At 40.4% G+C, this 22,938-nt stretch overlaps 2 protein-coding genes across 8 annotated transcripts in view; one reads left to right on the forward strand and one right to left on the reverse strand.

The window, feature by feature from the left end:
• Positions 1-5,615, forward strand: part of MCUB (mitochondrial calcium uniporter dominant negative subunit beta) — an 86,229-nt gene extending 80,614 nt beyond the window's left edge. For all 7 annotated transcript variants that reach the window (XM_038399529.2, XM_038399526.2, XM_038399519.2 and 4 more), the window contains 5 exons: positions 69-173; positions 645-805; positions 2,690-2,893; positions 4,190-4,306; positions 5,359-5,615. In XM_038399529.2, coding sequence (XP_038255457.1) covers positions 69-173; positions 645-805; positions 2,690-2,893; positions 4,190-4,306; positions 5,359-5,436 — 665 coding nt within the window. In that variant the 3' untranslated portion in view covers positions 5,437-5,615. The remainder of the gene's footprint in view (positions 1-68; positions 174-644; positions 806-2,689; positions 2,894-4,189; positions 4,307-5,358) is intronic.
• Positions 5,616-7,224: 1,609 nt separating this feature from the next.
• CASP6 (caspase 6) overlaps positions 7,225-22,938 on the reverse strand; it is a 22,024-nt gene continuing 6,310 nt past the window's right edge. The window contains exons 2-8 of the mRNA XM_038399530.2: positions 21,517-21,558; positions 20,449-20,491; positions 15,095-15,241; positions 12,787-12,863; positions 12,121-12,296; positions 9,545-9,704; positions 7,225-8,184 (exon numbers count right to left, since the gene is read on the reverse strand). Coding sequence (XP_038255458.1) covers positions 7,952-8,184; positions 9,545-9,704; positions 12,121-12,296; positions 12,787-12,863; positions 15,095-15,241; positions 20,449-20,491; positions 21,517-21,558 — 878 coding nt within the window. The 3' untranslated portion in view covers positions 7,225-7,951. The remainder of the gene's footprint in view (positions 8,185-9,544; positions 9,705-12,120; positions 12,297-12,786; positions 12,864-15,094; positions 15,242-20,448; positions 20,492-21,516; positions 21,559-22,938) is intronic.

Consider the following 22,938-nt stretch of genomic DNA (forward strand, 5'->3'; position numbering starts at 1 on the left):
GGTTTTTCTTTTTTTTAATAAGGTAAATTTTGTGTTAAGGATTTAAGCCTTCCTGTTTTCTCCTGCAGATGGTAGCAAGATCCCTGCTACAGCATTGATGGAAGTTTTGTTGATGAATGACTTCAAACTTGTAATCAACAACACCACTTATAGTGTACAAATCCCTGTAAAAGGTAAGAACCACAGCCGTGTTGAAGTCTTAATAAATCTGATTATCCAGTTACATCTGTTCCAAGGCATATTTTTGTCTTTAAAAAAAAAAAAAAAATCATGGCAGTCCCCACAAAAATAAGTCTGGCTTCATCTCCCCTTTGTGGCCTCATATAAACACTCTCTGTAAACAGTGACAGTGTTTTCTTGAAAGAGCATTGCTTGATACATCTTACCAGTCATGACAACCACATTTGCAATCTGGTAACCGTGTTGGTCCCAGGATATTAGAAAGACGAGGTGGGAAAGGTAAAATCTTTTATTGGACCAACCTCTGTTGGTGAGAGACAAGCTTTCGAGGATACACAGAGGTCTTCTTGAGGTCACTGTGTAAGCTTGAAAACTTGTCTCTCTTACCAACAGAAGTTGGTCCAATAAAAGATATTACCTCACCCACCCTGTCTCTCTTACGACAACCATAATCTTTTTTTCAGAGAAGTGGAGTAGAGAGCATGCTGCTGAAGCAGAAGATATCAAATCTTTGGTTCATAGACTGTTCATTGCCCTTCATGTAGAAGACCACCAGTTAAGGAGAGAGAGAGAACTACTTCAGAAACTGGACCACCTAAAGGAACAGCTGGTACCCCTTGAGCAGGTTGGGAAGGATTTTTGTTTTTTTTTAACGATAAAAACAAAATTCTTTTAACTAATTTCCATGACATGACAGCTCCAGCATGAATGAATGGGCCAAGCCCCCCTCATTTGTCAGACAGGTAGGTGATGGCCAGTTCATATGCAGGATTATTTTCAACCCAGTTCCTCCTCCTCCTGTTTTTTGGCATAGCCTATTGAGAATTTCTAGAACTGGAGAAAAACTATGATGAACTGGCACTACTCTGGACTGTCTGATTACTTTGTCTGAACCTGGTTGGGTGTCCGGAGTGATGTTGCCATATCACAGAAAAATAATTAGTTAATTAAAAAAGTGTTGTTTTTCTGTGATGATGCTATCACCAGGTCAGCCAGTTGGATCTGACTAATGATGACCATAACTTAGGAAAGGGGCAAACATGGTGAATCTAAGACAGGCCAAGCTAAAGTGACATGAAGGGATGAATAGGGAGGAGGAGACCAGTAAGAGCCTGATGGGGTGGGAACAGACCTCACATTTGAAGGCAGCAATCTCAGAGCTGCTGTGAAAGCGCCTCTCCGAAAAATCAGACAGCATCAGCTGATGCATGCAAATCCAATTGGTAGAGTCCTGAAGTGTGGATGGAGGGTCAGATGGAGGCCTAGCACAGCTCATTCCCTCTGTACTCCATGCAGGGAGTGAACTCAAAGCCTTTCTGGGAAGGGAAGGCCTGCAAGTGATACTCCTGGGGGAATTCTATGCATGCACAGAATATGTGTCCCACAGAATTTTATTTTTTTCCACAGAAAATACATTCTGCCCCAGAACTGCTGCAGTTCCGCCTTTTGACCACAAGAGTCCACTATGGTGCCAGAAAAGCCAACCGCATGAATGTAGCAGGCTGTTCTGTGCCATAAAAGGCCTCTGGTGGGCAAAAGACGGAACTGCAGCACTTCTGGGGCAGAATGTATTTTCTGTGGGGGAAAAAAATTCTGCGTGCACGCAGTGGCACAGCACCTGGCCTGTGGAGCCAGGTTAGGACAGAGGGGGCACATGAGGCTGCTGTGGGGTTCAGAATGGCTAGTGGGGGGGACAGACTGGGTTAGGGGCTCAGGAGCTAGTGGGGTGACAGCACTGAGCCAGGGGTTGAATGGGAGTGGGGTGCATGGCCACATGGAAACAAAGGAGGGGGGCTGCAGGGACCCATTGGGATTGGGGGGGTGGGAACAGGGGCAGATATGCCTGACTGAATGGGAGAGGCTTGGAATCAGCCAGGGTCTGCATGAGAGAGGCCTCCTCAACTCCCTAACAATCCTGCCCCTCCCCCCCCCCCCCCCCCCCCGCAAAAAAAACCCCCAACCCTGTTCCATACTTCTACCCACACCCAACAACTCTCCAGGTTCACTCCAGGCTCCTTCCCTCTCACTCAGCTCCTCTATTACTCCTGACACTCACAAGCCTTTGCACTGCTTCTGATGGGTGCAGGAAATACAGTTCTGTATTGTAATTTAAATTAATTACTCAAAATTCTGTATTAATATGCCCCATAAGGAATCTATTTTTTCAAAAAAAAAAAAAAAAATTACCAGAATCTGTTTTTGGTTTGCATTGTTACAGACATACTTGCCGACAGATATTTTGAAATAAATTACCAAAATAATTTAAACTGTGTTGTTATTTTGACAGATAAAATATGCAGAATTTTAAAATATTGCATGCAGAATTTTTTTTTGACAGAATTTTTAATTTTTTGGCACAGAATTCCCCCAGGAGTAAAGTGAGTAGGAGTCTTGAATGCAGGCTCTGATCCAGGAGGAAAGTACATACTGGGATATGTTCTCTCCCTGGTGTCAGAGAAATGTATGAAATTAATATCCGCATGTTGAATGAATAACGTTTTTGTCCTAGATGAAAGCCAAAATTGCAACAAGTGCAGATGCAAAGACCAATAGGCTCCTATGGACTGGCTTAGCACTACTGTCCACTCAAGGTGGAGCACTGGCCTGGCTCACGTGGTGGGTCTATTCGTGGGATATAATGGAGCCAGTGACATATTTTATCACTTACGGGAGTGCCCTGGCGTTCTACGCTTACTTTGTACTTACTAAACAGGTAAGTCCCATTATATAAACATGTCTGAAGTCATCTTACATTGATTTTCATAATAAATTACCCTATGTATTTAAACATCAAAGTTTGTGTGCATGTGTGTGTTCTGCAGAACTGCACTTAGGCTGGAACTTTGTTTTTAATGTAGCTCAGGGATAAACTGCTCATCTGAGCTGCACTTAAAAATCCTGATTGCAATTAGTGACCAGGTGGATGCCATCTGATGCTGAAAATGAAAACTATCCTTCCTTCATTCAATTCTTTGTATGTGGCCTGAATGGTAACTGTATCTCATACGTCTCTACATCGAGAGTGGAAGTATTAAAGCAGGGCTGGTCAAGGAATGCAACCTAGTAGTGGGCAGGAAGGCAAACCCATCAGTTTTTGTTTTCTGTTCGATGGAGTTCAGATGTCACTTGATGCATGCCAGGCTGTTTGGAAATTTTTCAGCTGTTTTTCCTCGACTACCTTTTAGTTTATTTTCTTGAGTAAGATGCAGATTTTTCTTAAGTGGCCTAACTTCCTTTCTTGCTCTTGGATGTGCAAAGGAGAAGTCACAAGTTGGAGTGAGGCATGTTTAGAGGAAGGGGAAGAGTTCCTGAACACCAAAAACCCAGAACTTGGACAAAGTGCAGAATGTGGAAATAGCCATCAATTCCTGTACAACATAAAGGAACTTACATCTTTGCCCATTAAATGTTTGGGATCCTACAATGTACTATAAAGCACATAGTTGGATAGCAACTTGAAATTCCTTTTCATGCTGCATATTCAATCGTGCCCTCCTCCATTTTTATTTTGTTTGGTATGGACATAGTTGGTGAATATCCAATACTTGCACATATGGAACCTGTAGTACATATGAAACATCAGGTGAGGAAGGATGCTGGGTTTTGGAGCTCAGCTATTTTGTGGAGAGCTGGGTTTGTGAGTGAGTTCTGCTCCTCTTGCTTTCTGCTGACTTTCAGGAGGGTTGAGATAATACTGTTTGGGATAAATTGATAAATACTAATGGCCTGATTTTCAGATGCTGCCATTGTCTGGGCTTTTCAAAGGAGCCTAAAGGAGTCAAGAACCCAACTTCCTTAGTCTCCTCTGACAATCTCACCTATTGACTCCAATGGGAGCTGAGAGTGTGAAAATAAAGTCATTTATTTGTCATGGTTTAGATTTCCTCTAATTACTATAGGGTTTTTTATGTATGTTAGTTTGATTTAACTCCATCTGTAGAAATTTGCACTCCTAACTGCCTGCCTGCCCAAAAAACCCAAACATGTGTGTCCTTTTTCTATCTGTCAGGATTATGTTTACCCCGATGTTAAAGACAGACAATTCCTCCACTACTTCTACCGGAAATCCAGAAGCCAACATTTTGATGTGGAACAGTATAACCAGCTAAAAGAGGCACTGGCAGAGGTATTTTCATAAGTCTCTTGGTGTATACTGTAAGTGAATGATGCTGTGGTCTCACCATTTAAGACTTTTCAGTAAATCATGAGCTAATTGGAAAATGGCTTTTAGATTTTATTTATTTATTTATATGTGCATTTTAATTTTGTATGCTAAAAATATGCATATGTAACAGATTACCTGGAGTTCCTTTAAAGGCTGGAAGGAAGGACTTGAGAATGGAAATTTGCAGCACTGCTCAGGCAGCCTGTGGAGGCTGGGGGAAGAGTGTGAAAACAAGTCACTCACTTGTATTGCTCAGTAGTGATAAACTGGTTTCTCTCTAGTCTCCATCTTCCATAGTAGCAGTGATATGGAACTGGGAAAAATCTTCACTGCTCTATGAGAAATACAGAGAGGCCTCCAGTCCACAATAAATAAAATGGACCCTGATGTATAGCCTATTAAAGTAAATGGAAATTCTCCCTTCACTTTATTGGGCTTTTGATCAAGAACCCTTAGTTGAATGGATGGAGTTAAATTTTTTTTAAAAAATAATTGGGTAGGATTCAAACTAGTTCCTTTTATCAAGGCTGGGGCTTTAAAATATTTTCACTATCTGACACTAGTCTGGAGTGTGAATTTTGCAATTTATGCTAGAGCATATAAAATAATTCAGTTCTGCTGTTGTAAGCAATGGGCTTTATAAATTTTCCTAGGCTTTGGACTGAGGTGACAGTGCACTATGTATGGGATCATACATTCAGTTGCTTGGAAGGAGCATGTTTGTGCATCTGTATGACTGCAGTTCCCATTGGTCGGTCTGCTGACTGACAGATTAACTCACTAATGGCAGGAATCGTTTTTGGATGGTAATCCCTAGAGTGATATGACCAGGAGGTTGCACTTGTGATTATTGTGGGAAATCTGCGTCATAAGGTTAGTGTCTTCACAGAAGCGAAAGACCTGGCTACAGGAAAGAATATCAAGAGTATGAAAGGAAGGTACAAATTAGGGGTGACTGAAACGGATAAATATCGACACGATGTCCTCCATTTAATTCTCTCTTGCGTTTACAGGTTGAAGAGTCCCTGAGACGCCTGCATCACCCCCTACATCTGCAATTTCCAATACAGGAAATTAATGACAAAGACTAATTTTTTTTCATAACTGAATTGTCGTTTCCAAAACAGATTCCAGTATTTAGTTTCTATGTTGCAAACTGAATATTTTGACCATTATAGTTCTGAATATTACTAGAAATGTTGATTAAAATTATTATATCATTAGATTTTTAAAAAATAATTCCTGAAATAAAGAAATCTTTCAAAGTATGCATTCAGATATCAGATGGAATAAAATTGTCTCGCCATTTTAGTAAATTGATGTGGGTGCAAGAGTCAGAGTGGTGTTCTAGTGTACTGAAGCATTTTACTATTTTTTGGGGACTATTAATAACAGCAGAGAATAGCACCAAAAATTGTGTCATGGAAAGATTTCTGGTATTTATGGTCAAATGTATTTTTATACTTTAACAGGTCTCCTGTCTAATGTTCCAATTCAGGAAAGTCCATGTTTAAAATTAGGCATATGTATAAGTGCTTTCCTGAACAGAGATGAACTTTAAATCACATGGTTAAGTAATGCTGAATCAGAGCCAAAAAGATGGTTCTCATTTTGTGATACTAACTCTATTTATATACTTCTGCAGCATCTTCCATCCAGAACCTCTTGCCACTTATGAAAGTGGATAAGTATTATCCACATTTTACAGATGGGGAAACTAAACCATATAAAGGTTAAATGAGTTGCTTAAGGCCCCAAGTTGAGGGACCCAGGATTAAGGAAATGGTTTCTTGGATCTCTCTCTTTGGCTCTAACTTCCAACAGTGCTGCTGTCTTAACTGACAAAATCAGAGCACAAAAACCTTGAACCACACACTAAGATCCTCTGCACTATTTGATTAAGTTACCCAGCAAGAATACATTTTTAGAAAGATACCTATTAGAAACAGGGTTAGTTTCCATCCAATATCAAATGGACAGGGAGGCTGGCTCAGTTTCATTTTAGAGAAATACATTTGTTAGATACTTTGATCATTTATTGTAATCAAGTTGTATGTGATTTATATACTAAATTAATAAAATTAATGCTAAAACTAGTCAATCTTAGGTCAACATGTACTAGACATTAAATCTCAGGAGTCTGTATAATATGGTACACCGGACCCTTGCTAGAACGTGGGATTTGGGATCCATGAGTGGTATGCATTAAAATGAATTCCAATTAAAGTAATTAAATTTGAGAACCATGGCAGTGACCGTGTTATATGCGTTACCTCAAATCTAAAACAACAAACAATTTTGGACACCAAGTCAGACACCTGTAGTTTTCTTAATTCAGCTTATATTGTGTATTGATTTTTACAGCATGACATGTATGCTCATCTTCAGGGGGCTGAAGAACATATTTGTACATAGCTCTCCTGATTAGTACTAGTATAAACTCAGGGTGCTATTACAGTAATAGATTGAAGTTTTGCATGCAGTGTTCAGGGTACTATAAATTTAAATACACATTTTATTTAAAGATGATGTTTTCCTATATTCAAAGCTTGTGTGAAAATATTTGACCAAGCAATGAAGACTTCCAAATTTCTAAAAGGATATTTAAAATAATGCAGAATAAATTTATTAGGTAAAAGATTTGGCAACTTGAGTTTCCTATTCTTGATGAAGTAAAAGGCAAAAAACAATGTTTTTGGTTTGTTTGGTTTTTTGATTGATGGTAGGTCTCTTGGATTGTGAACTGACTATAGTTATTGTGTAAATTAGAGAGATAATAAATGGAACCCCATGCTGTCATTTTTCTAACTACAGCAGTTCTTTAAAGTTAAGTGAAGAGAAGGTATTGATCTAGTAAGGAAGAGCCCAAACACAGCAGGGCTGCTTAGATGTTCGGTTCTTCCCCTAAAATTAAAGGCAAAATATCACACACGGTTGGAGCCTAGTGAAACACACACTGCACAATTTAATGTGTTTAATTTTTTAAGATACAGAAAAATTATAAAAACATAACTTAGCTGCACTCCCTATAAATTAAAGACAGTGCAAGAAAAAAAGCTTTTATAATCTAATGCAGTTTTAAAAATTTGTAGAAAATTACAAAATGCTATAATGCAGTTAGAAAGTAGACAAGGCATCATTCAAGTGCAAGTCAGAACATTTTAAAAAATTAGTTAAAAAGTGCTCTCTCTCTTAGGACTTATATGGACCCTCATTACCATGGGAATTGAGCACCTTGCAATTTTCATTACACAGAAATCAATGTTACAATTATTTCTCCCAAAATTCCCTGAGACTGCTGTTGCTACAATGCTGATTTATTAGAACAAAGCAATAATTTCTAATATAGAAATTTTTAAAAAGTTTTTAAATTATGGTTCTTGAAATTTGATCCCTGCATTTTTGCAAAGTCCTGTTGCGGAACATGCATGATATGAATACCTGTGCAGTTCTCTAGCTACATTGAAAATCACATTATAAACTACTGAACAAGAGAACAACCCCTTCACTCAGTGATCTAGACTACAAGATTAAGTGATGAAGATATTTTCCATTTTTTGGAGTGAATCTGAATAAGATGCCATTTTCAGATGGGCATATCTACTTTCATTTTTGATGGAAGTGCAATTTTTTAGTCAGCATTGAGGCAAAACAAGGAATCTGCTTCTTTCCTATTGCATTAGCGTCTTTGCATATATCCACTTTGCGATGAGATACTTTCCTGTTAACCAGAGTGAGAAGTTCTGTGAATTCCAAGGAAGAACCATACTTTCTTATCATCTCACACAGGTCTTGAATATACCAGGTGCCATTTAGAGTTTCACGATGAGAAAAGTAACCTATTGGGAAATAAGACCACAGGACTCCATTTAACCTTAAATGAAGACTAGAAGCCACAGTTAACTTTCAATATCACAATTTACTTCTTGCCAGTCATGTTCATGGACTGCAGATAAGTTTTAGATATACATCTCTGCACTGTTTATGCTATCTTGGGTACTCAGATGTTAGAGATAAAAACAGTACTTTGGCAAGTTTGCATAATCAAATTTAACCTGGGATTAATAAGAACGGCCACACGGAGTCAGACCAATGGTCGATCGAGCCCAGTTGTCGATCGAGCCCAATCTTGTCTTCCAATAGTTGCCACTGCCGGATGCTTCACAGGGAATGAACAAAACATGGCGAGTGAGTGAGTGAGTGATCCATGCCATCATCCACTCCCAGCTTCTGGCAATTAAAGGCTTAGGACACCCAGAGCATGGGGTTGCATCCCTGATCATCTTGGTTAATAGCCATTGATGGATCTACTCTCTGTGAACTTATTTAATTCTTTTTTGAACAAATTATAGTTTTGGTCTTCACACCACCCCCTGGCAATGAGTTGCACAGGTTGACTGTGTGTTCTGTGAAGTAGTACTTCCTTTTGTTTTGTTTTAAATCTGCTGCCTCTTAATTTCATCAGGTGAACCATGCCCCATGGTTCTTGTGTCATGTGAAGAGATAAACAATACTTTTTCTCCATACCATTCTGATTTTATAGACTTCTATCATCGCCCCCCTTATTGTCTCTCTTCCAAGTTGAAAAGTTCCAGTCTTTTTAATCTCTCCTCTTAACTTATAATGGTTGCAACTCCATTGACAGAAATGGAGTTGCATGTTAGTGATTTTGACCTTTGACTTTATACAATATTTTGCAAAAAGATTGTATTAATATTTGTATACCTTTCCAACATCAGGTAATGTTAAGTTGAATGCAATATTGATTCAGTAGCAGAAACAATTCTGTAAATTCACCCACTGTTGAATTACAGCAGAGTCTTTAGGATGGGGATTGAGATGGTTTGGGAAGGGCACCCACCTGTGTGAGGTTTAAGAAATCACATCCAAATGACATGAGACTAGAAGTGCAGAAGAATATTTTCTCCTGACAGGTAGCTCAGTGATAGGGATGTGATCAGTATGCTTTGAGGTGCAAAGTCATTTAAAAATTGCAAGTTAGATGGCATATTTTCATTTATTCTCAAGCCTTTACCCCATGTGTGGGAGACACCACTACTAATGCAGACATGCAAAGTGGCGAGTTTAAGGAACTTGAGTTCTTGTTTTGATTGTGTGACGAAGAAACTCTGCAAGCCTACTATATTTAGTAAAACAGGAGTTAGATGCTAGAAACTTAAGTGCAAAACAACAACATACCTTCTGCAACCGAGTAGCACATTAGAAAGTCTGCACCAGCAGGTAAAGTATATATAGCCGCAGCATCCACTTCAGTTTCATTGACCTTGGACTGGTCTACAGTACTGTCCACTGCATCCTGAACAATGACTGGGTCATCGTGTTTATTCCCTCTACATGCCTAGCAGGAGAAAAAGCTGTTGAATCCTCTCATCTGCCAAGTACAGTTAGCCCTCACAGAACAAAATTCTAAAAGCAGAAGCGCTTCCTGTTTGTTTAGATGGTCTCAATTTATGTAACTAAGTTCAGAAAGAACTACCTTTTGTCCTACTTATACATCCCCGAGGCTTTCAGTGGTAGAGCAAGCTGTTTAATAGGGGCGGGCACCAACTTAGAAATATCAAAGCATAGCAGACCCCATACTGACCTATTCTCTACTTTTGGAAGGAGAAGAGGGTAGTAGCCTTACAGGTCAGTTCAGGGAGGGTGTTCTGTGTGTAAGTAGCAGCTTGAAAAGAGGTGTGGGAATACCCTTGAGAGAGACGCAGGTGCATGAGGCTGGAATTGTCAGTGAAGCAGAGTGGGGGACTCAAGATGCAAGTTTCAAGGGGTTCAGTACTACTTTGACTAATGACATGGTTTGCATTGTAAATTAAAGCAAGGATGGAACTGATTTTAGGTTATGTCTCTAGTTTTTGTTTTATGGGTGAGTCTACATTAGTAGGAGCTTCTAAATAATTAATTTCCGGTTGAGATACTGAACTTCTCCCCTGCTTGCTGCTCTTACTTATATAAAATCCAAAGTGGATTTACTCTCAGTATAAGATACTGAATTAACAGCAGGTTTAATTCTGTAGGGACTGTCTGAATGAGGTTTCACCCCTAGAGGAGAGGAGCTATAAAGTGGTTCATCCAGGGGATGGCAGCTTTAAATTGCAGCCAGATTGGCACAGGATTGCTGCAAATGGAGGCCACTCGTTTCCTGAAGGCTCTGGCCACTGTCACTCATCTTGAGTTATGCAGTCAATTTGAGACCCCACTGGAGCAAGAATTCCTTTGCTAAAAGGCCAGGAGAGGCCAACATAGTGCAGGACTAATCAAGCTCCAAATATAGGGTTTTTTTTCACAAAAATGTTAAGTGCAGGTCATGCAGTACAAACTCCCCACAGCATCAGGCGAAGGGACCTCATCCTTGACTGGGAGGGAACCATCTGATGGGGCAAAGATGTAGTTCATGGAATTTGCCCATTCAGTCTTTAGCCTTCCTAAGTCTGGCATCTAGGTACCAGTTGTGGTCACCTAAAAATATGAGCTGAGGCCACTGACTCTCTTCCCCAAAAAGTGATGGCAATGGTGTGTCTGCCGCTGGACAATTGTTGGCCACTATCCTACACGGTCTTGATTTGAGCTGGCTTTCATGTATCAGTATAATTTTACCATTGTGACTCATTGGCAGCTTCATTACACAATTATTTCCTGTTTTCGTTAGCATAGCAAAAAATCCAATTTAACTGCTGCTCAAACGCTTTTGTACATTGGCTAAGATTTTCCAACCCAGGCTACATAATTGTAACCCACAGACTACTTGATGCCAACTGGCAGAGGGCATAGAGAGACAGGGCCCCCCCTGGGTTCACTTTAAGATGTCACGTAAGGTCTCTGATTAAAGCTGTGTCACACTGGATGTCAATCATTGCAAGATGTTATATAAAATAACGCTGAAAAATATGTTTTTAGGCCTTATAGCTAAAGGCAGCATGTCTTGAAACAAGTGCCTCCTATCTGGAGAAGTTTTTCTCCTTGGTGGACCATTGTGTGTTTTACAATAAAAGTTTTTTAGTATATGGAGTTACATGCTAATGAAGAGTTTGAAGAGAATTCAGAAGAGGTAAAGATCAAAGTTCTTTTCTGGTATATCTGGGAGTGCAGAGAGAGACTAGCATCCTAAAATACATGAAGACAAGCTGTAGTCTTGGTCTTATGAAAGGGGGATTTCAGCCAGCTTGGTTGAAAAACGCTGGGAAAGGGCACTATCAAGTAGAAGACCGGGAAATGTCCCATGCGTTACGTTTAGGCTCTACAAAGTGTGTTATGACTGTTTTATATGTAACCATTTATTTCCAATAGTCTTGATTTCTATTATTTGAATCTCTATTCTTTGATGATGATCTTACTCTTGTTTTCACTTTAAACATATCTAACTGCTGTGTCTTAAGCAGAGTGGTGATCCTAGTTGACCTGAGTAAGCTGCTTTGGGAGGAGCGAATCTGAGTAGCATGCAGTGGCATAGGCTGAGCACTCCCGAGGGACGCTCAGAGGACTATGGAGTTGGAATGTGCCTATCATTAACCTGCAGAGAGAGTTATGTCTATGGAGGCCTGAGAGGTAGTGCGTGTGTTGCCAAAGGCTGATGAAGACAAGAAGCTGATCCACAGACAAGACTTCTTCTCACTAAGGGCAGGTAGTAGCAAGCTGCCTCTTGGAAGTGTCATAATAACCACTGCCTTTTCCACATGAGAAGAAGTTATCACAAAAAAAAACCCCTGTCCTCTGTACCACTGGGGAAAAAAGTACACATTCAAGAACAGAGATCTTACCTGAATTATAAATATTTTAGGCTTTCCTACTAGACTCGGGCATTTGTCTCCTTTGAACATTTCTGTCACTGCCTGAACTTCTATTTTAGCATCATAGGCGTAAACGTGATTATCTTCACCATGGCTCAGGAACACGCATACAAAGCAGTCAGCATCACTGTGGTTGTCCACTGACACTAAAATAGTGGAGCTGTGTTTAGATGATTACACAAGTTTACAGTATTTATTAAACACCCCACCATTAGTCCACTCAAGACCACATTTAGCCATTTAATCTCACATCAGTCCTATTCGAAATATGTTGAGCCAGAGTCTCAGCTGCTGTAAATCAGCATAGCTCTGCTGAAGTCTGGAACTACACTGATCCATACAAGCTGAGGCTCCAGTCTACTGGAATTTAGAGAGATGCTTAGTAAACACTTCTTCTGTTGGTCATAGATGCATCTTGGGAATTCCAACACTTGCAATATAATACAACTGAAGATACCATTGGTATAAAATTACATATTTTCTGTTCCTTAGTCTTTTTATGGTATGGGACTTCATTACAGAAGGGAAACAATTCAGGTTACAGTGAACTTGTCTTAAGAATGTATTTCTCTATCATTGTTATCTGCAACTTCTTCTGCAAGCAGACTAAGACATACCCATTACATGGTCACCTACCTTCATAAATGTTCTGCATAACCTCTTCTGCTTTAAGGTCATCAAAGCATTTGACTTCAAATCCAAGCTCTGTCAAACTATCATTAAACACACGTTTTAATAAGTATCCTTTTTGAGTTATGCTAAAAATGCCACCATTTTTGTTGCTCCCTTTAGAACTTTGTACCTTTTCCTTGAGAGAATAGATATTCATGTTAATTTATGTAATGGTACCCAAACCTGATCCCCAGGAGTGTCTTAAAGATGCATAGGACAAAAAAAAAAAAAAAAAAGTCATTTATAAAGTGAAGGCGTTCTGATGAAATAGGAATTCTGTTAAAAGCAACAGAAAACAAATAATTGAGGTACTCCCCCAGGGACCTGTCTGAAAACCAACCAATATGCGAAATAAAGTAGAACTTCCGTTTTTGCCAAAATGCAATTTCATTTTCAGGCAACTTTGAGCCAAATTGGACAATTTTGGACTTTTTTTTGAAGGGTTATAATACTATCAAATCAGAAATTTTTAATATAAACTGAATATAAAAACTTAATCATTCCCTGAAATATGCTGATGCTGGGCTATGCCACCTCCCTGTATTAAGCTTTTGGTTAGGTTAATATGTGCAGCCACTTCCCTTGTGAGCTCTGTGCTAATCTACTACACTTGTAACTGGTTACTTTATAAACATCAGGTCAATGCCTGGGTGCTTTACCCATTTTTACTCATTTCCTCAATGCCATGTGCTGTTGTTGCATAGTGCCATAGGCTAAAACAAAATTCACTATGGAACTGCATTTCTTGTGAATGGAATAGTGGGTTTGCTATCACTTCTTTTGAGGGACATGTGTTTCTAATTACTATAATATTGTATGGAGTGTAGCTAAAGCTGTGTCAGTCCCAGGATATTAGAGAGATGATGAGGTAATATTTTTTCATTGGACCAACTTCTATTTAGTGAGAGAGACAAGCTTTCAAGCCGCACAGAGCTTTTCTTCAAGTCTGAGGATGACGTGAAGAAGTGCTCTGTGTGGCTTGAAAGCTCGTCTCTCTCACTAAATAGAAGTTGGTCCAATCAAAAAATATTACGTCTCAACTACCATGTCTCTCTATATCTAATATTGTCAGTGATGGCAGAGTCTGAAATTTGTTGGTAGTCCACAGCGGAAGACAACTAGTGTTAGGAGACGTGGGCGTTTTCTATAAGTCACATATCTCTTCTTTTTTCATATCTAAATTGTTGTAAAATAGCATGTGGCTAAGCTTAAACTATACTGGCTCCTTGAGTTAGCCACATAAACATATGGATGTACAACACAATTGTGCCTAGAACAGAGCTGCCCTGCTTCCCTAAAGCTGCTTTTTGGTAACTACCAGTTGCCTATTTTGCATCTGCTAGCAGCTAGAACTACATGCACTTGCTAGGTGAATAGGAATAAAGGCTTCTTAACTTTTCAGTCAGTTTTTGAAATTGTATCGTACAGCACATCTGTTTACCCTACCAACCTGTCCTTGAACTACTCTGCTATTGGACAGCATAAGTTAAACAGATTTGAACTTCACATCACTTACTCAAACTGGTTACTGGTTTAGTGAATCACAGGAAGTGCAAAATGTGAATCAACAAAAGTCAATTTATCTCCTACCATAAGCAGCACAATTATAAGAATCTCATATTTAGAACTTTTATCTCAACAGTAGACATTTGCGTCCAGCCATCACTTGGCTTGAATGCATTAGGGATATAAGATAAACTAATGTTGCCAAACAATATTAAATGGGCACAATCAGCTTGAAATCTAGTCAATTACAAAAAATGAGCTGAAAGTAATTTCGGGTACTCTACCTTTCCCCTGGCACTTCCTACCGGTTTGTGACGTTACAATCAAGTTTTACCTTTTTTCTATATTAACCAGTGAAAATATTTGTTCTGTTTTCCCCCTCATGATATTGAGTCAGAAAAATAAATTGCTTAGTTACATGATACTAAAAAGCCTTTAAAAATTAAGATCACCACTTAGATTGCTGAGGTACAGGCAGCCATCAGTGTGGCTGAGGTGAGGAAGACTCTTTTCATAGGGCCTGATCCTGTCCCCATTGAAATCAATGGGAGTTCTGCCTATTATTTCAAAGGGAGTAGAAGCAAGCATTTAACTCTTTTTATCACTGGGTACTGTGCAAAATCTTTCAGTCACAATTATGTCAATGAAATCAGTTATTTTACAGCTGCTTATATAACCTTCATGACAAATCACTTTGAATTGCATATTTTTATTTAACTTATCTAAAAATAGTATCCTTCTGTAAAGCAGCCAAATATCATCTTACCTGCGTTTCAGATTGTCGCTGTCTGCAAGTGTGCCACGTCTATCTGGCAGTTTTAAGTGCCAGAAAAACTGCTCATGATTGAAGATTAAAGCAACCCCTCTTCGCCTGTGGTTCATTTTGTATTGTGCTGCTGGATCAAATGGTTGGCTGTTACAAAGAGAGAACATGCCTTTCAACTAACAAATAAATAATTATTAGTTCACCTACATATGTTCAGAGGCCAACATTTTCAAGAGTGACGAGATGTTGGGTACCCAAAGCCCTAGTCACATTTGAAAATCTGGGGCACATTAAATGAGTCATTCAAAAATCTCATTAAAGAACTGGCTGCAGTAGATAAAGGCCAGTAAGTTCTGACTTTAAAAAGATGTTTCTGTAACTTTAATTGTTTGCTTGGATTATCTGTTGAATTCCAGGACAGACGACTGCCTGTGCAATAACTAGGCACATTATGATAAATTAAAGTGGAGTCTGGACTCTGTTTCACAGTTTAGCCAGACTTCCTATTTTAAAAGTTATAGAGCAGACACCTTTCGATAATGTAAGTGTGCACTAATTCGAATTTTGTTTGAAGTTATTGTTTACTGAATCACATGGAACATGAACATGACAGTTTTAAATAGTCACATAACTTTCTGAAGACAACATTGTGATGTAAGTTTCTTAAGATGGTGGGACAGAGAGAGATTTTCATCCATGTTCACCCGAGACAAATAACTGAAGCAAGATGAAATCAAAATATCCTTAATACCAGTGACTAAATTACAAGTCTGTAATATTCAGCATTTCTGCTCTTAGAATCACCGTGCTCAGTAATCAAAAATCAGGAAGGGGAAAAAAGGTAGAGAAAGATGGGGCATTTTTCTTCCCCTTAATTAATTATTCAACCTACACCAGTAGGAAAATTGTGTCGGGTATAACCAGCTATAGTCTCCAAATCACTTGAGCAGCGACGGTGTGGACTTCTAAAAGATAAATTTCCACAATAGCCCACAGTTTAAAAAAAATGAGTATCAGCCATAAATATTGGGTGCATACAACTTATCTGAATCTACTGAAGAAAGAAATTATCTTATGGAATGAAACAGTGATCCCTGTCTAACTTGAGATGCATACTAAAAAGCTATTTCCAAACACCCACGAGGAAGCATATGCAATATTTTAAACAACTTCTTCCATTAAATCAGGACAAAAGTAAACATTCCACCTGAGAAGACCTGAAACCAAATACTTAACCTGTCAAAAATAGCTAGCATGACTAAAGCCGTTGTAGGGCAGTGTGACCCAACCTAGGCTATCACACTTGGCACCCTAGGACTGACCGTGCATGTTTTCAGTAAATAAAGACATAGCTGGAGGCTGCTTCTCAGCCGCTATTCCCTATATTGCTGCCTCTATGTGCCAGAAGGAGCAACTTTCTCTCAAACTTTGTCCCCACCATTTGTAGTACATGTATTTGTAATATGTCAAATATTGTATGTGCATTTGTCTAACTAGCCCATAATACATACATGTATAAAATATATATATATATATATATATATATGCTAATTGTTCTGATAAGCAGAACAAACTTGCAATGAAATGTTGTGGACTGTTCTAAACATATAACCAGGACCATTTGGGTCCTGGATCTTATCTAATAGGAAAAAAGATGATGAGGGGAAAAGTTAATTGATGGGTGGGCTAATGGTTGGAGAAGGGGTGTTGAATGAAGTCTGAAAATGGCTGGTATGAAGATGTATGGAATTCTTGCATGTCATCTCAATAGCTGTAGAACTGGTTCTGGGCATAGTTTCCCCTGTATTTCTTCTTTATTAATCACTTACACACTGCCCCCATGAATGGTACGACCTTCCTGAGCTCATCTGCAAAGTCTCTACCCTGTCCACATTTAAGTCCCTCTGAAAGACCCACTATAGTGTTTATAGTAAATCAAGTCGATTCATAAAAAACCAACAACTTTGTTTATAGATTCAGGCTTTAAGGCCAGAAGGGACCATCATGATAATCTAGTCTGACCTCCTGCACATTGCAGACCCCAGAATCTCATCCACACGCTCATGTAGTAAGCCCATAACCTCTGGCTGAGTTACTCAAATTTTAATTTAAAGATTTCAAGTTACAGCAAATCCACCATTTACTCTAGTTCAAATCAGACCCCAAATATGATGATCAGATAGACCCTGACCATGTGGCAAGACCCACCAGACACACACCTGGGAAAGAATTATCTGTAGTAACTCAAAGAGTTCTTCCCCTCTAATGTCCTATCTCTGGCCATTGGAGATATTGACTAATAGCAGTCATGGAAGGGCCACATGCCATTTGTGTGCAATCTCATCATACTATCAACTCCATAAACTTATTAAGCTTAGTCTTGAAACAAGTTATGTTTCACTACTACTACTCACTACTCTCCTTGGAAGGCTGTTCCAGCACCTAATTTTTCTAATGGTTAGAAGTGGTCACTTCTATCTTTAGCTTGTAGTATCCTCAGAGCAGAGACCTGCCCCCCTCCCAGCCGTGACATGTTTGGAAAGGGCTTAACATAGAGTGGATGTTAATATAATATAGATTTTGTTCCTTTATTGTATGTATTTTTCAGACAATTTGTTTCCCTGCATGTGAAATATATGCCTGTTGTTCACATATTGTATTTCTTAGTTCCCTTTCCTCCTCCATAAAGTTATATCTGGAATGTACCTTTTACTTTAATCCTTTTAAAATACAAATACTCTATTTAAAAAAATTAATGCACTATCTAATTTCAAATGACTGCTCAATTCCAAAAGAGTTGTGTTGTGGTGACATCCACACAGTTCCATGCCGGTTGTGTCTCCTATCCCTGTTATACTTGACATGCATCATCTGTTTCTCATGGGCTGGGGGCAGAGCCACTACTAGGAACAAAGAGACCTCCCAAAACAGGTAATGGAGGAAGTGGCAGCAGTGAGGTAGGTGTGTGTGGGTATGTGTGTTTGCACACATGCATATTAAGAGCTGGGTGAAATTTTTCAGCTGAAACTTTCACTGAAAAAAAATGCAGATTTGGATTTACCAAAATATTTTGGCAAATTAATGCTGACTGTATGACCTGCTTCAGTTGAAAAAAATGTGGAAATGTAGAAATGGTTCGTTCTGACATTTACAAAATGTTTTGATTTTTCAGCTAGATTCAGAAGGGGAATTAGAGGCCTAACTCCAACATTTAGGCACCACTCACAGCACTGACGAGGAGCTAGTCCCTTTATGCCCAATAGCCAGGCAACTCACCTGGGATGTGGGAGACCAGGACTGAATGCCCCCTGCTTTGGAGCAGGGACTTGACCACAGATCTCCCCACTCCCAAGAGAGTGCCCTAACCAGCTGGCTATTGGGTATTCTGAAGTAGGCTCCCTCAGTCACTCTTGTTGAAGCTGTTCCACTTTGCATAAATAAATATTTATTGGGCTAGAGAGAGGTGGTGAATGCCCTACCAGACTAGAGAGTCATTATCATTCTCTCTGTCCCAGCGACTATACCTATTTGTACAAAACGGAAGGGCTTCAAAAGGAGAGCTTGAGAGAGATCCCCACCAGAATATCCCATAGCTCAGTAGTAAGAGCACTCTCCGGAGAGGTGGGAGATTCCTGTTGAATTTTTTTCTCCTCCACCCTCTCAAGGCAGAGAGGGTGGAATTAAACCTGGGTCTCCCACATCCTGAGCACGTGCTCTAACCAGCCACTGGGCTGAACAGTGTAAGAGTAGCAGCACCACCTCCTCATCTTCCAGCTGGATTTTAAATGGGACCTGATCTGGTAGGCATGCTCTGAGTATTTCTACCACGTTGACCCCACCAGCAAGAGAGGTTGGGGAATGACTGTCTTCCCCTGGTTGGAGGATCATGCTGGTACTTTGGCATCTGGATGCCTAGAGTAAGGCAGCAGTGCGCACACTCAGAGACAGAAACGTACTGCACAACAGACCTTTACAGCAAAAGTTAGGCACCAAGTAAATTTAGGTGCCTACAAGGTTAGGCAGCAGCTGAGCAGCGGGTTTGTGGATCACAGCAGCACCTCAACCAGGAACTTGGGCACCTAAATCCCTTTGTGGATCTGGGCTCTAAACGCACCCTTCCCTCTGCATTTCATTCCTGGCTAGCTTAGGTAGATCCTAAATCAGCTTGCTGGCTTCAGTGGATCCCATTCTTAGGAATCTAACTCTCCCCATGCATTGTGTGGGAAATCGGGGTACTTAACTAGGGACCATGAATTCTACTCGATAGCAGGTTAGTGTTGCAATGCCTACGTTCACTTCATGAATCTAGCCCAGGGGTCGGCAACCTTTGAGAAGTGGCGTGCCAAGTCTTCATTAATTTAAGCTTTCATGTGCCAGTGATTTTACATTTACAGGGGCTCCCCAATGGAACCCCAGACTGGCAGCGGGCTGAGCAGGGCCAGCGGCCAGGACCCTGGCGGGCAGGGGGCCGGGCGCTGGAACCCCAGACCAGCAGCGAGGTGAGCGGGGGTTGGTATCCCAGGCTGGCAGCAGGCTGAGTGGGGCCACTGGCTGGGACCCTGGCTGGCAAGGGGCTGGTGGTCGGAACCCCAGATCATCAGTGGGCTGAGCGGAGTGGTGGACAGAACCCCAGGCCAGCAGCGGGTGAGCCACTGCCGGTCTGGGGTTCCGCCGGCTCCTGCCAGCCGGGGTCCCAGCCACTGGCCCCGTTCAGCCCGCTGCCGGCCGGGGGTTCCGTTCACGCAGGCCGGCAGAGGCTGAGTGGGGCCGAGGCTGGCAAGAGGCCAGCAGCCAGAACTCCAGACTGTCAGCGGGCTGAGCAGGGCCGGTGGTGGGCTGAGCGGCTCAGCCAGCCGCTGGTCTGGGGTTCTGTCCGCCGGCTCCTCCCAGCCGGGGTCCCAGCCACCGGCCCCGTTCCGTTCACCCAGGCAGGCAGCGGGCTGAGTGGGGCTGGCGACCAGGACCCAGCTGGCAGCAGCGTGCCAGTAAAAATCGGCTCTCGTGCCGCCTTTGGCACGCGTGCCGCAGGTTGCCAACCCTTGATCTAGCCCACATCTCCTTCCTACTGTATGTATTTGTTCACTGTCCAGCACTATAGAACTCTGATCCTTACTAGGGCCTCTGGATGGTGCCATAATGAAATAATAATGAACACTTACTACTTCAGTGATATGTAGGAGTTTGATACACATGTTCTGTAATGTTATGGGGCCTTCTTGGGTACTCAGCTAGGGCTCTTACCAAAGATTTAAAAAAACCCAAGTCGTAAGTGTTTTGAGTTTCATTTTCACATCTCTCTCTCTCTCTCCCCCATTACCATCTTTAGTCATTCGGATTAAAATATAGGCCTTTACCGTCTCTCAAGGGCATCTGCTTCTGTGACGTTTTGGTCTCCATCTATTAGAAAAAGAGAGCCAAAGGGTATTTGAATTACTAACCCAGTTGTTAAAAGAAAATCTGATACCTTAGGCAGTGGGAGATTTTCAAATTTAAACTTAAATCAGGGCTTGAGTCACGCTACAATACCCCAGAATGCCATTTTGGCACTTTATTTGGTGGGGTTCCGTTACAACCACGTGTGAGTGATAGTTCTGGAAATCCATTCCAGCATTTCTTTTTTTAAGGACTCACATGTAGAGCTTGTGCAACCATCTGTAAAGTACACTTGATAACATAAACAAGGAGTTCATGCACAGGCCAGATAATTAGGCATGAAATCACCCGATTTGCATTAACGCTTATTTGGGTGCATAATCATATGGGTTTACTTTTGGAGGCCATTCTTAAACATGTGACCCCCAAAAACCAGATTTTTAAAATTGCAAAAATGCAGATGCATAAATTGTATATCAGCAATCATGGACACTGCATATGCAAATGACAAGCTCTCTGTCTGCTTATTTTAACACACAGCCTCTGTAATTTCATGCAAAAACTATGCATGCTTTTGTATACACTATTTAATTTCTAGCACATAGTGGCACTTCTTTTAAATACATGATGCAGTCAGCCTGAAACTAAGCATTTTCTCTGAGGTTAGCTGTGTCACTCAACAGTTTAGTAAGTGATGTAGGTATAAGGACATCCAACTAGCAGAAAAATTCTAAAACATGCAAACAACTCACATCCTTTCTTCTGCTAAAATGCATAGAATACGTACATCAGCCATGTTAGTACACCCAAAACTCCCACTGAAATTAACAACACTATTGAGTGTACAAGGACTACAGAGCTGGACCTACTGTTCTAAAGATGTTAAAGATAAAGCTGTCAACTATGTCCTGCTCCCATCTTCTCCCACCTATACGTTAGTGTCTCCATAGATCTGAAGATATCTCACAATCCATATTACCAAAAGTGTGACAGCCCACAATACTCTTTTTAACCTTGACATTTTATGAAAATAATATACTTTACTGTACCTTTGGTATTTAAAGCAGGCCCACTATCCACCTGGATTTGCCCTGCAATTGAAAACACCACACCAATGTCACTGTCATAACATACAATGTATCAGCTGCAAAAAAGAAAATGTGAGCACATTTTTATACTATACAACTCACACCCTTTCATAATTTGTTTCTGTAATAAATCAAATGAATGGAGTCATAGCATTGAGCTATGACAGACCACATTTGTTAAATTTTGTGATTATTTTTTGCCCTTTGTGGCCCCATCAGTACCCTACCATTGAAATCAGGTCATGAAGGCCTTGTCTACATTAGCACTTCTCCTATTATTGGTCTCGCACAGGTATAGCTCCAGTGGTGACAGCAGTGGTGGAAATGCTAGTGTAGACCAGTTGCCAGTGTTTTTACCATCATGTTGTCTAACTGTCAAGGTTAGATGGAACAGTGTAGAAAACACCTGTAGTCTGTCTACACTAGCAAGTCCACTGCGGCTACCACCAGAAGAACTGCACCAAAGGTGCTAGACTAATGATGGGAGAAGTGCTGAAAAGTATTAGCATCGACACAGCTAAATTTAGCAGTAATGACATAGTTCAGAATCCTAAACAAAAGAACTATTACTGAGAGCGTGTGTGTATGAGACTCACAATAGTTTTTGTCTGAAAACCTGGAGTTAAGGCTGATAAAGTATCACTTCAGTCAAAGTACACCCAACTCTTGAAAATAGGATTGTTTCCCTTAAAAACTGTCTTTCCTTAGCTTGGAAATTCCAAGTTAAGTTTCCACTTAATTGCCAACCTCTCCCAAAAACATACCTAAGTATGCAAATACATAGTTAAGGTCTCTGTGATGGGGGTATTGGGCCTATCTCAGTGTTGACAAGGAAAAGTTAACCTTCCTTTTTAGGTATGTGCATAATGATGGGATATGCAGAGTAGTGCAAGCTGTGGGGAATTAATGAATTCCTCATTATCCCAGAAAAGGGAAAGAAAGAATCAGGCAGAGGGCTTGACACAAATAAGCTTCAAGGGAGAATAGCTGAGCCAAAGGAATTATCTTATGCTGAAGTAAGCCATGTTGTGTGTTGAGTTTTATCTGACTGAGGTAAGATACCCTTTGTTTGCTGGGTCTCAGGCTTAAGAAAAATAAAGAGGACTTCTTGCTTGCTCTTAATTTCATTTCTGTTTAATCAGTTTCTAGTCATTTTTACTTTGAGTTTCACATACTCAATTTAAAAAACTACAGTATTTGGATTGCAAACACTGCTGGAAACTGTTCATTTGGGTTGTTTTTTTTAAAGTTGCTAAATTTTTAATTAATGAAAATGTTCTGTTGGTCATAAGTCTTGTAAAGCTGGGATTTTTCAAAGGAACATCAGGCAGTTAGAGGGGTACCCAACTTCCATTGGAATTCAGTGGGATCTGGGAACCTAAA

The sequence above is a fragment of the Dermochelys coriacea genome, chromosome 4 (genome assembly GCF_009764565.3).
Source record: "Dermochelys coriacea isolate rDerCor1 chromosome 4, rDerCor1.pri.v4, whole genome shotgun sequence".
NCBI classification, from domain to species: Eukaryota; Metazoa; Chordata; order Testudines; family Dermochelyidae; genus Dermochelys; species Dermochelys coriacea.